Source organism: Lissotriton vulgaris, chromosome 2_1 (genome assembly GCF_964263255.1).
Source record: "Lissotriton vulgaris chromosome 2_1, aLisVul1.2, whole genome shotgun sequence".
Lineage (NCBI taxonomy): Eukaryota > Metazoa > Chordata > Amphibia > Caudata > Salamandridae > Lissotriton > Lissotriton vulgaris.
This window is the reverse complement of record NC_141687.1, coordinates 528,569,399-528,583,775: the sequence shown is the minus strand read 5'-3', so window position 1 is coordinate 528,583,775 and position 14,377 is coordinate 528,569,399. Positions and strand designations below refer to the sequence as shown.

General features: G+C 41.8%; 1 protein-coding gene across 1 annotated transcript in view; it reads right to left on the bottom strand.

The window, feature by feature from the left end:
• Positions 1–14,377, bottom strand: part of TYW5 (tRNA-yW synthesizing protein 5) — a 167,406-nt gene that overhangs the window by 10,494 nt on the left and 142,535 nt on the right. Inside the window, exons 6-7 of the mRNA XM_086955469.1 lie at positions 11,585–11,672; positions 164–280 (exon numbers count right to left, since the gene is read on the bottom strand). Coding sequence (XP_086811595.1) covers positions 164–280; positions 11,585–11,672 — 205 coding nt within the window. The remainder of the gene's footprint in view (positions 1–163; positions 281–11,584; positions 11,673–14,377) is intronic.

Below are 14,377 nucleotides of genomic sequence, written 5' to 3'. Positions count from 1 at the left end.
AAGTGCCGGTGCTGAGCAAATTACGCACTGGTGATAAGAGATTTTATTTAAAGCAGATGCGAAAGAAATGGCAGTGGGACAACAGCACACAAAAATTTGAAAGCATATATGTATTAAGTAAAAAAAAATATGACCTATCGAAAAACTCTCCTGCCATTCTTACCAGGGATGAAAAGCACATCTCCGGATTCCAAGTAGCACTCGTAACGCCTCGCTTTGGAGAACAGCGGGTACTTGTCCAAGTCTGGGTCGTCAACATTCAACACCTCCGACTTGTCACCTGAATAGCTCACAAGTTAAGAAAATATTGTAATGTTCACCTAATGGATTGGGTGAAGCAGTGCCCTCACGCAGTTTGATAAAAAGTCATGTTATCATTATCATACTAAAACTGTAACGCATGTGGTAAATGGGTAATCAGCTAACAACACAAAGCTGATACAGAAAGCATGAGATGCTTTGTAAGAGTTTATTTACAGTTTACACTCTCTCAGTCTCTCATAGATTAACTGGTTAATACTTTCAGGTGTGGTCGGAAAGATGCACAATTAAAATAAGACACCTATGGAGTCTACATTTCCTACAGTATGCACTGGGTCTGTTACCTCTTCAAAAACCTAAAAACATTGCTGGTTCTCATGATGAAATGACTGTTCTAGCATTCTCCTTTCAAAATAATAGACAAATACTTAAGCCCAGTGGTTTGGGGATTTTGTTATTTTATGCGGATATGTAAATAAATGTGCAAGGGAGGTCTGGGCTAATTGTAAGTTAAATGCAAAAACAACAGTTGAAAAGTATGCAAGTCAGGTTTGACCCCATGGGAACAGTCCTGCCCGAACTGCCAAGCCAGGTCCTACCTGGACTGGAAACAAACCGGTCCTAGGATGCTTGTTTCCAGTCCAGGGAGGACCTGGCCTGGCAGTTCGGGCTAGACTGTTCCCATTGGGCGCAGGGTCAAGACTGATTTGCATATGGCTGGGTCCAAACTGGAATGGCATAGTGAGCAAAAAACAATGGATTTAGGCCCAGATCTCTGTGATGGGGTGAATGTAAGACATTGTTCTGCATTCTGTCCATCAACAATTCTTTTTGTAATTGTAAGTTAAGGCATTATTATAGCCCAGACATTTCACCTCTGTCTTGAATGTAGTTACGATGTTCTTCTCAGCACTGCACACCTCGGGCCTCTGGGATGCCTGCTGGCCCACTTCGGCTTAAGGGATGAGTCCTGTGAAGTTCCACCAGTGATATCTGTCTAACTTTGATCACTCCCAGGCCAGTAAGAGGGCTGAGATCATGCAAGGTCCATAAGGGTATTTCGTTTGCTATTCCCAGACTTGCCCAAGAGTCCATTTTTTCTACTTGCGTGAGTGCTGAAGCCCCATTCTTATTTGTCTCATCGTCCACCACACACGCAAGACTTCCTTGAGGGACCTCACAATGTATTCAAGAAACAAAAATGATATTAACTAGTCTTAGGGCCAGATGTATCAAGGGTTTTCCCGTTTGCGAACGGGAAAAAGCCTTTTCGGATGTAGCATCCAAATAAGGCAATCGCAAAATTTGCGATTCCCTACTTTGCGAATGCATTTAAGGAATCGCAAATTGCGGTTCCTTAAATGCAATCCTGGAAGCACCCAAAATGTGCGATCTGGCCTTAAGGAATCGCAAATTACCACCAACTTCAAGTTGGTGGTAATTTGCGATGTCCTAGAAAAATTCACTTTTTTGCATTTTTCAAAGTGCCATGTGGCACACATATATGCCCTTGAGGCATTTTTGTGCGGCACATGTACACACATGCATATTTCAGGGGTGCAACAGGGTGTCCTTTTGACACCCTTGCACCCTTTCTATTGGGTACTCGCAAATTGCGACTGTCTTCCCATTCAAATTGTGTTACTGTGCTTCATAGTTAGGTAATATGAAGGGTCTCTCCAAACACCATATTGTACCATTTCTATTTGTTCCACCACATAAGCTCATTGATATTAAGCCACTTGCTCATTCACGACTTTGGGAGAAAGGCTGGCCAGTTCTTAATATTCATGTTGCTGTCGGTGTTTCTGAGGCATGTAGCACTACACCCTTTGCAATTAGCTACCATTTATTGTGTAATTTTGAAAAATTGCCCTTTCTGCAGAATCACCTCAAATTTGGAAGGCTTTTGCTCAACCTTGTACTGCCTATAGAACTCTGTGCACTTTACCCCTGCTAACCAATAGTAAACTGTTTGTGCTCCTCTTTCCAACATGATAAATGTAAACTCCTAATTGGCATAATTAATTTACCTATAAGTCCTTAATATATGGTACCCACAGTGTACCCAGGGTATGTAAGTTAAATGTCACCAGCGGGCTTGCTGCACTCATTGTGCCACTGACTGCAGTCAAAATGTAAACATGACTGCAGGCCTGCCACCAGAAGCCTGGATGTGCAAATTTAAACTGCACATTTGACCAGTCAAAATAAAACTTATGACAGGCCTAAACCTTCCATGTAAATATTATTAGGGAACCATAAGGTGCCCCCTATAGTCCATAAAGTGGGGTGAATGTTATTTAAAAGCAGGGCATGTAGGGGCATGTAAAATTTTAATATTCCGTATGTCCTTGCAGTGAAAACCCATTGAGGGTATTTTCACTATAGCAAGGCTGTCTGCTTCCATAGGGAAACACTGGATTACATTGGAACACCTCATAATGCTAATTTCTAATTGGACCAGACAGAATTAATTCAAGGACTCTTTAATAGCTAAACCAAATCCAATTGAGTGGTAACGTTTAATGTTGTCTACTTATTACAGAAATTGTACTTTATAAATGTTACCTTTGCCTGTATAAAGCCTCTGGAGGCCTTTCTGTAAGTATCCAACTGTTATCTGGCACTTTGATGGCTCCAATGTGGTGAAGTGTGAACATGCTCCAGGGCAGGGACAGTAGGCCTTGGGTATGGGAAAGTGTTGTCCTCCCCTTGACAGTATGGATTGAGGGCTGTGCACTTCAAAGAGGCCACCCCTGTAACAGGCAGCTCTAGCTCACAGCTGGGCCTGCCCGCCCATATGTCGCTCTAGCCTGCTAGGCACCAACACCTGTGTGAGGGACAGCTGCCCCAGGGCTGGTTTGGAGAGGCCACTGGGATGAGCTGGGAGCATCCTTTTGGACGTTTGAGTGTCAAATCCTGCTTGAATGGGACATCCTGCATAACAGGTGTGCTTGGGCTTTACAAATAATATTAGGGTAGCACTTCAAAAGAGGGAAACAGAACGCCAAAGCACTTTGTATGTATCCACTGTCTGGTTGCTGAAAGCTTAGCTGTGATTTTACCAGACTTCTGTCTCTGGGGTTGCTGGTGGGTATTGGGACTGCCTAAACTGGATTTTAATGTTAAATGTGGGAGGACACTAGGATTACCACAGTACACTCTCCACAAACCCCATCCATCTGACCCCAAGTTAGCTTGGCTGAAGACTGCGCCCATCTTGAAAATACCCAAAGTGGGTAGGGTTAGCCTCAGAAACCCTTACCTTATTAGATATAGTGTACCCAGGGGTCATTTGCATCCCCTAACGTGTGCCAGGCATAAATGTGGCACCTCCATGCATCCACTTCAGGACCACTCCTGGGCATGTGGAAGATCAGAAGAGGTTTGAACTTAAAGTCTAAGACCTGAGAAGGACCTAGAAAGCTGGATCTGAGCGCCCTTGTACCTACGATAAAGAACTGGACCCCAAGAGTTATAAGGATGACTGACCTCTTGTTCAAGCTATAGGGATACAACATGCTAAAAGAGGCCTTCCTTGCAACTACCCAGCTGATCAGTTGGGACTGGACCCTTCTGTTGGCCTCTATCTGACACCCTGTGAGTCTTTAAGTGCCTACCTTATGGTCCTGGGGTGACTTTAGAACTCTGCTCTGTGTGTGGATTGGGACTTAAAGGCCTAAAGTCTGACTGTAAAATCTTTGACTAGGGGAAACTTGATTAGTGTATCCAACCTGTGCTCAATTTCCGGTCAGTGTCAGATTGGGTCTACGTCTTGTTCTACCGCTACCATTGACTATTATTAAACCTTTGAACTTCTTGGCACTATTTTTACTTCAAACTTTAAAAATTCCCCCGTATCCCTAAATGGATTGTTGTCATTTTGTTTATTAAATTTTACTCTATTTTTATCATTTGTTTTAGAGTTATTGTTTTGTATTTTAACTTTACTACTGTTTTAGTGCTACACAAATACTCTAGACATTGCCACTACGTTAAGCCAGTATGTGCTCTGTGCCTTACCTACTTGGGGATTAAGCTTAGATTAATTTAGTGACTTAAGGTGTTCACCCCAACAAGGCCTGTGGTTATTACCCTCTCAATGCAGGCTTCTGACAGACACAGAAAAATCAGACTGAGCTCCTTATGATGGGACTCTGGTCAACTGCTTGTACTTCTAGCCCTGCAACTTCTTGCTGTCTACTCTGCCATCCTATTTCACTGTTTGTACCCTGGCTGTCAGTGGATGCATACCCTAACTTGTCCTTGCATGTGACTACTTTGTGAGTGGGTTGGCACACTACTCTCTTGTCAATGTACTGCTATAATAAGTACATGCTGGCAATCAGTTTTCCAATAGCACGGCTGCTGGTTATGTCTAGAAGTAATATTTCACTGCTGGCTGGTTAATGACACTGTATAAAGGTACACAATACACAAAAAATCAAGTGAATAAATATTGAGTCATGAGTTCACAGGTCAGTGGGATATACTGAATCTCACAGAAATCCATCTTATATCTTTTAATCTTGTCCAAGGAGCCAGGTAATAAGTACGCTTGGATCTATTCCTGAGAACATTTTGTGTCGCATATTCTCTGCACCCCACACTGGCAGGATGTGACCAGATGATGAAGCATGCCTCTATAAGAGAAAAGCCTTCCAAATATTCCATCAACTTGTGAGCTTAGGGTTCAATATTGGTTTGCTTGATTCTTGATTCCTTGTGTGGTATATTAAGAAGAATATCATAGCGGACATTCTTTCCTCTTTAAATGTAGATATGATTTAGTATTTACATACTTGTGTTATTCAATCCTCACAAGTTACTTTTGTCATTGTCAGCAGCTAGCCAGAATAAGACACTAAGGCTGGCCTCCACTAGAGCTTGTCCTTGAATCTCTTCCAACTTTTGGCTTCAGTCATGTATCTTATGTTATGGAAGTATGACGGAAAAAAAACTATTGTCCTGCTTCTGTTCAGGGAAGCAGTTGCAAACAAATCAAAGGTGTATCAGCCACCCCCTGAAAACTCAGCAAAATCGACAATTAGTCATGAATAGTCCTTTATTACAGTTGTTGAAGAGAAGCACTGACATTACCCCCAGTCCTTGATGGGAGCAACAGAAAGGATGCTGGAAGCGGAGGAAGATCAACGGAACCAACTTTATGAAATCCCTAATTAACTGAAGAAACTACATAACAAGAATGTGACCTTGGTGGATAGAGGCTGTTTTGATAACTTCAAATATCCCCCAAAATGAAGATAACAGCGTTAAAAAGATGATCAGACACTGGAATGGTTGTAGGTTAGGTTTATTAGTGAAAACATCACCAACAGCTCTTCAAGACACAGCTAACTCCTCCAGGCTCCAAAGCTCCAATGCCATTGGAATGACAAGCAGTGGAACCAAATGAGGTAGAAGAGAACACAACTGAACATAAATGAAAATAAACAAGCATATGTACATTACAACACATCCCCATTACTAGAGAAAAGAGAAACAAGGAAGGAATAAAAGCAAAAACTGAAACAATTTGTTGGAGCATGAAGAACACAGGGAAGATGAAGGAGAAACCCCAGGAGAGAACTTAACAAGCCTAGACATGCTCCATTTACAACCATTTTGCAAGGTAACAACATTGTTGTGAATCTTGGTAATCCTAAAAGGACCCATGAACTCAGAAGAACCTTTTTTAGAAAATCTTGGTTTTTTAACAAGGACCCAATCTCCCACACTCCACAACACGGGTTTGGTAGAATTCTTCAAATCATAACGCTCTTTATACCTTTGTTGGTAAGAAAGAATCTTATCCCCCACACTTCCCCTATCCAAGCAAAGAGAAGATTGAAGAGGAAGCCAAGTGGGGTTCAATTTAGAAAAGGCTTGTCTACCTCGTAGCAGAAAAAAAGGAGAAGACTTGGAAATGTAATTGATGGTGGTGCGATGTGCCCACCAAGTATCATGCAAAACATCTTTAAGAGAACATTTCATATCAATAGCTCTTTGCACACATCCTTTAACCACACGATTCATTCGTTCAGCAAGACCATTTGCTTGAGGCGCATAGAGTGCAGTTCTAAGATGGGATATACCATGGTCGTTTAAAAAAAACTCCATATCAGTGGAAATAAACTGGACACCATTATCTGTAATGATGCACTTGGGAATGCCTTCAGAAGCAAATTCGTCACGTAAGAAATCAATGACCACCCTAGAAGTGACAGGGGGTACACACTTGGTGGAAACCCATTTTGACATGTAGTCAACAAGAAGAATTGCAAATCTTTCAGAGGGAGTAAGTAGATCAAAAGGTCCCATGATGTCCAAACCCAGTTTGGACCAAGGTTGGTCGGGGACAGACACAGGAGAAAGAGGAGCCTTACTTACGACCTTGGACTTATCATTAGTGGCACACTGATAACAATCTTTGACCACAAGTTCGACATCACTGTCCATATTAGGCCACCAATACCTTTCTCTAAGGCGAGATTTAGTGAAACTCCTGCCCATGTGCCATGTGCCCATCATGGGCAAGATTGACGAGTTTCGAACGCATCACGGAAGGAGGGATCAGTCTCTCACCACGCATAACAATGTCATCAACAATGGTAAGTTCATGTTTAACTGACCAAAAAGGCAAAAGGCAAAAGGTCACAACAGATGTCTCTGCTGTTACTGGGCCAACCTTTAACTACCAGGTCCTTGACCAAAGGTAAGACTGAGTCATTGGATTGAGCAAGAACCCAATCATCCAGGGAAACAGCACTCTCGCAAACCCAAGACACCTTGACAGTACCTAAATCTAAATGTTCATCCAGATTTTGTAGGGGTAACCGTGAGAGGCAATCAGCAATCTTATTCAATGAACCAGGAACATATTGTACAATGAAATTAAACTCTTCTAACCCCTCGCTCCAACGTTTGAGCCTGGGAGTTAATCTCTCACTCTCCATACAACAGAATACCTGAATTAAGGGTTTGTGGTCAGATTTCACAACAAAAGGAATGCCCCACAAATAAAACTTAAAGTGTTTGATAGCCCAAACCACAGCAAGAGCTTCTCTTTCAATACAAGAGTAATGTTGTTCAGCCTTTTTTAGGGCCCTGGAGGCAAATGCCACAACTCTTTCACAGCCATTGTCCAGTTGAGAAAGAACTGCCCCCAATCCGGAAAGACAGGCGTCAGTAGAAAGAATAGTCTTTTTCCTGGTATCAAAGTGACCTAAACTAGGTAACTGACTGATGGCCTTTTTTACAACCAGAAAAGCACTATTGCAATCAACACTCCAGTCAAAATGGACACCTTTTTTGAGAAGATTCCTGATGGGCTCAACAATAGAGGCAAAATTCTTTATGAATTTGGAATAAAACTCAGCTAGGCCAAGAAATGACCTAACTTGGTCTTTATCAGTAGGGGTGGGAGCCTCTGCAATACTTTTGGCCAACTCCAATTTGGGCTGTATACCTTCACCAGAAATTACATGACCAAGGTAGGTAACAGAAGTTACACCTATCTTGCACTTAGCTTTGTTAACCGTTAGACCTTTGTCAGCCAACCTGAAAAGAACTGCTCTCAAAACCTTTTCGTGTTCCATATTGTCCTTGCCAAAAACTAAAATGTCATCTTGGAAAAATATGACATTGGGGACATCTCCTACAACCTTTTTCATAATTCTCTGAAAGCAAGCAGCAGCGGATGCCAGCCCAAAAGGCATCCTAACAAAACGATAAACTCCTAGGGGAGTAACAAAGGAGGTGAGATGCTTGGAATCTTCATGAAGTGGAACCTGGTGGTAAGCTGAGGACAAATCAAGAACAGAGAATATTTTAGCCCCAGCAAGCATAGTTATGGAAGAAGAAGAAGCCATACTGTGGTGAAGCAAAACAGAACAATAAACAAAACTGCAATTATCAGTGTGTGTGTACCACAGAAGATACACAGTCAAAAACGAAATAATAAAACAAAAACCTGAAAACGCAGATAATTGAGAAACAAAAGTCGCTGAATGATCGATGGTGAAAGCGCTAACGTAGACTGGTGAAAACAATGAGGCGAAAGCGCTAATCGTCTGTGAAAACGCTGTTGTTTGGTTGCTAAGTAACCAGTAATCAAGCGACAGGTCAATAAAGATGGCGGCACGTATGCGCGGTGACGTCAACAGCGTTCAGACGTCGCGCAAGGGATGCCGGGATTGCAGGGGAAGGCAGAACTCGATGGCGGAGTTCTGTTGTCAAGCGCAGCGTAGCCGCGAATGTTAGCAGCACTCCAGCGTTGTTGATGGCCGAATGGAGAGAACGAGGGAACTCTCGAGGCAATGGCCGGAGCGCGCACAACGGCAGGCAAGACGGTTTGAAGTCAGAAGTAAACAGGTAATACACGGATTACCTTTAGGCGGTAAGGCAAGGCAATTTAGCGCCTGAAATACAAGAAAGAAATCAGGAGGTCTCAAATCTGCGGTGATAAATCCAGAAAGTCTCAAATCCGCGATGATAAATCCAAAAAGTCTTAAATCCAGGGGTGATAAATCCACGAAGTCTAAAATCCAGGGGTGATAAATCCAGGAAGTCTAAAATCCAGGGGTGATAAATCCAGAAGTTCAGAAAGTCCAAAGTCCCAAGAGTTTTAAAATCCACAAAGTCTCACATAGAGAGCAGGATAAAATGAAGTTAAAATCATAGATCCAGGGAAAATCCAAAAAGTGGGTTCAGGGTTGAGTGGTGATGTGGCTTGTCCCTTCCAAGCAGCCAAACGTCGCCAGTGTTAAAAAGATGATCAGACACTGGAATGGTTGTAGGTTAGGTTTATTAGTGAAAACATCACCAACAGCTCTTCAAGACACAGCTAACTCCTCCAGGCTCCAAAGCTCCAATGCCATTGGAATGACAAGCAGTGGAACCAAATGAGGTAGAAGAGAACACAACTATGTCATAACATAAATGAAAATAAACAAGCATATGTACATTACAACAAACAGCAGCATGTCGTCCCTCTTTTTGACTCGTATACCTGAATCAGTAGGGCCAGGGCTTCATCCTACCTCTGGTATTTTAATGGGCACTCAGGATTTGCTGCAGGCGCCTACCAAAACATGTTGCCAGCAAACTGGTTATTGCCTGTTTCCTCAGACACCATCAAAGCATATAGACAAACATGTCAGCAAAAAAGAAGGCCCATTCCTATACAAAAACCATAAAATATGTTTCTAAGCGGACTTCCTTCGGGAGTCTAGTGTACAGCAGAGGAAAGTCCTGATAGTCCATAGACTGCTCGACAAATAGAGGACATACGCCATGCTCGACTTGGTCCAGCTACCATGCTTCTTAATCTGGTTGGGAAGAACAAGGAAACCTATGATCCAGCAGACATGGAAAAGCTGCTGGAATTTTTAGAGATGCCTGAAATGGCCACATTCCAGGCTTCAGGTCAAACTGAATGTCAGGAATCTGCTTCAGCAAACATGACATGAATAGTGCTTGAAACACAGACTTAACATGCACGTTTGGAGCTTGTCACAAGGAGATGGGTACAAAGAATGATCCGTTGATGATGGGCTCATATAGTCTTGCTATGACCAGCACTGGCTTTTGACGCAGACTTTATTGTACTTTCCCCTCACTTCTCTTCGTCTCTCATGGTTCCATTATATCTCCCTCTGAAGGTGGCCCATATCCTAAATACGATATTGCATACGGTCTCCGAATGTTAATCACTAAATTTAATTTATTACGTTCTTTCTCTTCTGTAACAGTCTCTCTCTCACCTTCCAAACCTCTTTCCCTCCGAATGCCTAAACATTTCAATGGGCTTTTTTTCAATCACTGACTAGAGCACTACTTTGGAGAAGGATAGGTGAGGGTACTTTGTGTCGTTGTCAGAGTACTATAGGAATAGACAGAATACAGATAAGTGTCTTGTTGGCCGTTATTCCTTGCAAATTTTGAACCGTACAACCATACAATTTTGGGGGGATGCGCCAAAGTTGAGTGGAAGAATATATTTGTCTCTCATATACAGCTGAAAAGACTGATTTCTCTTATGCAAAAGTGCCCCCAAATGGCACTAATGTGACAAACAATAGTACTTTAAAGCGAGAAATATTAGACTTAACCTTGAGAAAACAAGACTAGTACTAAAAGCTCATGTGAGCAAGATACGAAATAATAATAAAATAAGAACAGGAAGCATTGACTTACCATACTAGGAAAAATAGTAAATCAAATACAGATCTGGATAAAATTGCAGAGCAGGCTTTATGTAATATACTAATTCCACCATTAGAAATAATCCTTTTACTTTGAGAAAATAGACTCATCCTGAGACAGAACGTTTAGTGACTGGCTAACATAAAATATGTTAAATGTTTCAGACCACATCTTTAATAAATTAATAGAGAAAGAGAGACCTAGATTTGTAACTGAACTTTAAATGGGAAGGAAGACTAAGTGCTCTTTATGTGAACCCCTCCCATGCCCATGACGAGCTGAGCTCCTCATGGCCCGTGGAACGCTCACACCCTGGGCTAATTCCCCTGCTGTGCTGAGCGTTCCATTAAACGGGCGTGGTCGTGACGAGCTCAGCTCGTCATGAGCACCGGAGCACCGTGGCTAATGACGAGCTGAGCTCGTCATGAGCATGGGGGCACTGTGCGCACACCCCCAGCACAGCAGGGGAATAGCCCCAGCAGCCAAGGGGTTAATATGTACCAACAATACAAACATGAATCAAGTGTTTTAAGTCTCTACTGCTAGATCACAGCTAAAGAGGTAGGTATATGGCATTGGTATCTTTATTCAAATGATCAGAGAATGTATTCAGTATAAAAATTGGTTGGGGAAGCTTTAGAAAGCAGACAAATGTACCAAGTACTAGAGAAGTAGTTGAATAACAATGAGTGTATACAATATTAGAAATAGGATAAGAAATTACATTGTTGTTAATTCAATGTCATGATGTAATGAAAAGTTTTTTGTATAATGTGTTTTTATTTTTGTAGTCAGACTTTAACCTGGTGAATATTCACTTGAGAATATAAATGAGAGTGCTACTTATATGTGAAAAACCAAATACTCAGCAATCCAGCTGTGAGAGTAGCATTGATCCAGAGAGGGGTATCGGTCTCTTTAGGCAGTCCTTATTTCTTACTTCAGAATTGGCTGTCAAAAACAAATTTTTCGACTACAGGAAAAATGCAAATTGGTTTTTACAAATATTATGTGCAATACATTGTAATACATTTTTGTCTCGAAGCCTAGACTCCAAATCCAATGAAAATCTAAGCCGTGCAGCTTACAGCGGTGAATGATGTCAAATACATACCTGATAAATACAAGTATGGTGCATCACGCGGACTATAAAGTACAACACGCTTCCTCCCAGTCACTTGGATTAACAAGTTATCCATCACCTGAAAAATAAGGAAACCTCCAATCAGTATGTGTCCTCTACCTTACCAGTCTTTGTATGTCAACAAAACAAATATGTTGCAATAGCTATTGTAAAGCCCGAAGTATCATTCTCATTCACAAACCAGGGATGTACAATTTGCACACCGACTGTTTATTTATTTATTTAATTTATTTTTCAAATTTTTAAAGCGCACTGTTACCAGACGGTGTCCTAGCGCCAATGAGCATGTACTTTGATATGCACCATATGTACTAATAGGTTGCATTGCAAATTGGCTATTCACAAGAGGCCGCATAAAAGACCTATTAAATGAATATTAACTAAGCAGGTAACAATTTGTGACCCTCTGTGAACGGCTACCAATGAAGTGATGCAAATGTAAATGTAAATGTAAATTGATATTTGTATAGCGCACTACTCACCCGCAAGGGTCTCAAGGTGCTTGTACGAATACCGCTGTAGAACCCATCCTGGCTTTCCCTGTGAGGCGTCCACTCCTGGACACCCACAAGGTGGAGGCCAGGCATCCTTAGCGTTGTGGGGGCCGTTGTGGAGATTAAGCAAGCTATTGCCCAGAGTTGCAGAGTGGGACTCCATGATTGGAATAGGCACCGAGGCGAGAATTATCAGGTCCGTGGAATTTTGAGCCCAAGACCTGCCGAGGCAGGGAATTGAACCCTGGTCCCGGGCTAGACCTCTGCATCAGGGTCTGCCGCTCTAACCATTGAGCCACACTTCTCCACCTGCATGGGACTTCCATCTTGCATTTGCTTTCCGAAACAAGAAACAGTGCCCCTTTAATGGTCATAGGCTGTTTTCTTTTTGGAAAAACATCAGGGGAGCAGGCAATTTTCCCATGACCTCCGCCTGCTATCCCCGAGGCTGCTGACATGATTCAGAAGAGGAAGGTGACCAAAGGGGACACCAAACTCATTTACGGATCAGTTACCACTCCATCTTACAGGTGGGTAACTCTTCAATAGTTTATGGCCACAGTTGCAGACACAATGCACCAATGCACTACTTTCCAAATCGCAAATAGGTAGGAGATGCCCCTTTCACACAACTCCTATCTGCGATTTAGAAGGATCGCAAAATTGCTATCTGATTCGTGAAAGCACTTTTGTGGTGGCAAAACCCTGTGATTTTGCTAACTTTAGGGTTTGTGATGGCAAACAGGATTTTTATACCAGTAAATGAAATTTAGAAGTCTGATTTAGTAGTTTTAGTTCCTAGACCTATAGTTCTACAAAGGTCATGACTGTATACGAAAAGCTGTGCTTAAGTACTTGAAAACACTGACTGCAGCAAGAATTTTCTAATGACTACCAGTAGGCCTGTCACTACACACAATTACTGTATTTAAAACAATATAGAAATCAACATCCTTGAGAAAGTGCAGGATTAAACAAGCGTTGGCTACACTTTTTTGTCTGCAATGGTGAACTTTGAAGAAATGTATGTCATGGAATAAAATCCCCATACTACCAAATCAGTCTTGTCAATTTAGGAAACCAAAAATTATAATAGCAAAACGAAGGAAACTCTAAAGTTAACATACTTTTATGCGGGATAGCTGGTTTCATCTACTTCTACTGTTTTACATTTGCATATATTACTGTTTATCCTGAAGAGAAGTATGGAACATCCGGATTAAGCCAAGTTTTCCTCTGCTCATCTCAAAGTATTTTGTTGGCTATGTTTGAACAGTATTGACCTTAAAAAGTAATACTTAATAAGTCAAATTGAACTCACTTATACTTTAGCAAGAAGGTCTGCCTTTCTCTCTCAAATAAACTGCCCAGCCAGAGTACAAACTATAGGAAGCACAAATGAATTCTCAATAGACCAGTGTCTCTGAAAGGCCAAGAGAGATCGGGCACGCCATGTGCCAACATGTGAGAGAAGTAAGCCAAATGTTTAATTTTCCTCCGATATTTGGATAGTCTCCAAGTCTCTGTGTTGTCTGCTTGTGAAATCACTTCCCACAAGGCATGACAATCAAATGAGCTTTAACATCCCAATTAAAAAAATACAGTATTCTTAACTAAAGCAAAATAGTTATCTTAAAACATACTTCCCATTCTCGCTCTTAAAGGATATCCTCACTTTTAGGGTATGTGAAGTTTTTAATTTGTCCTCATTTTCTGATAGATCCCCTAAGATCTGACTGTGCCAAATTCTTTTTTACAGTCATGTTTAAGTGTTTTCCATTTGTAATTCCAAGATCACACTATTTCTCACTTATTAATATTAGGAGGCATATTAAAATGCAACAAAGAAAAAAAAATGCCATTTTACAGACTCTACTGTGGCTAAATCTGTCTTAATAGCGCACACGTTTGGAATTTTTTTCCATCAGCCACCTCTTCCCTTTTTAGGTCTCGCCTAGCGTTGCAGCGCATGCGCTGCTCGCTGGCGAGAGATATTGTAAATGAGGACTTTCAGAAGGGGGCTTGAAGCCCCGGCTCTCATTTCCTTTGGCTGGTGTCACCGTTTATGCTTAACGATGGCCTGCCATTGAAAATGAGGGTTTTTAGTCAATGCCCTTTCGCCTATTGGTCCGGCCTATCCGGACTGGATCGCCTGCTTCACAGCTGTCTTGAAGCAATTTATTATCTTTATGAGGCTGTTATTTAAACAAGCAGTGGGATCCAGTCTGGATGGGCCGTCCCAAAAGGAGACAGGGCGCGCGTGTTTATT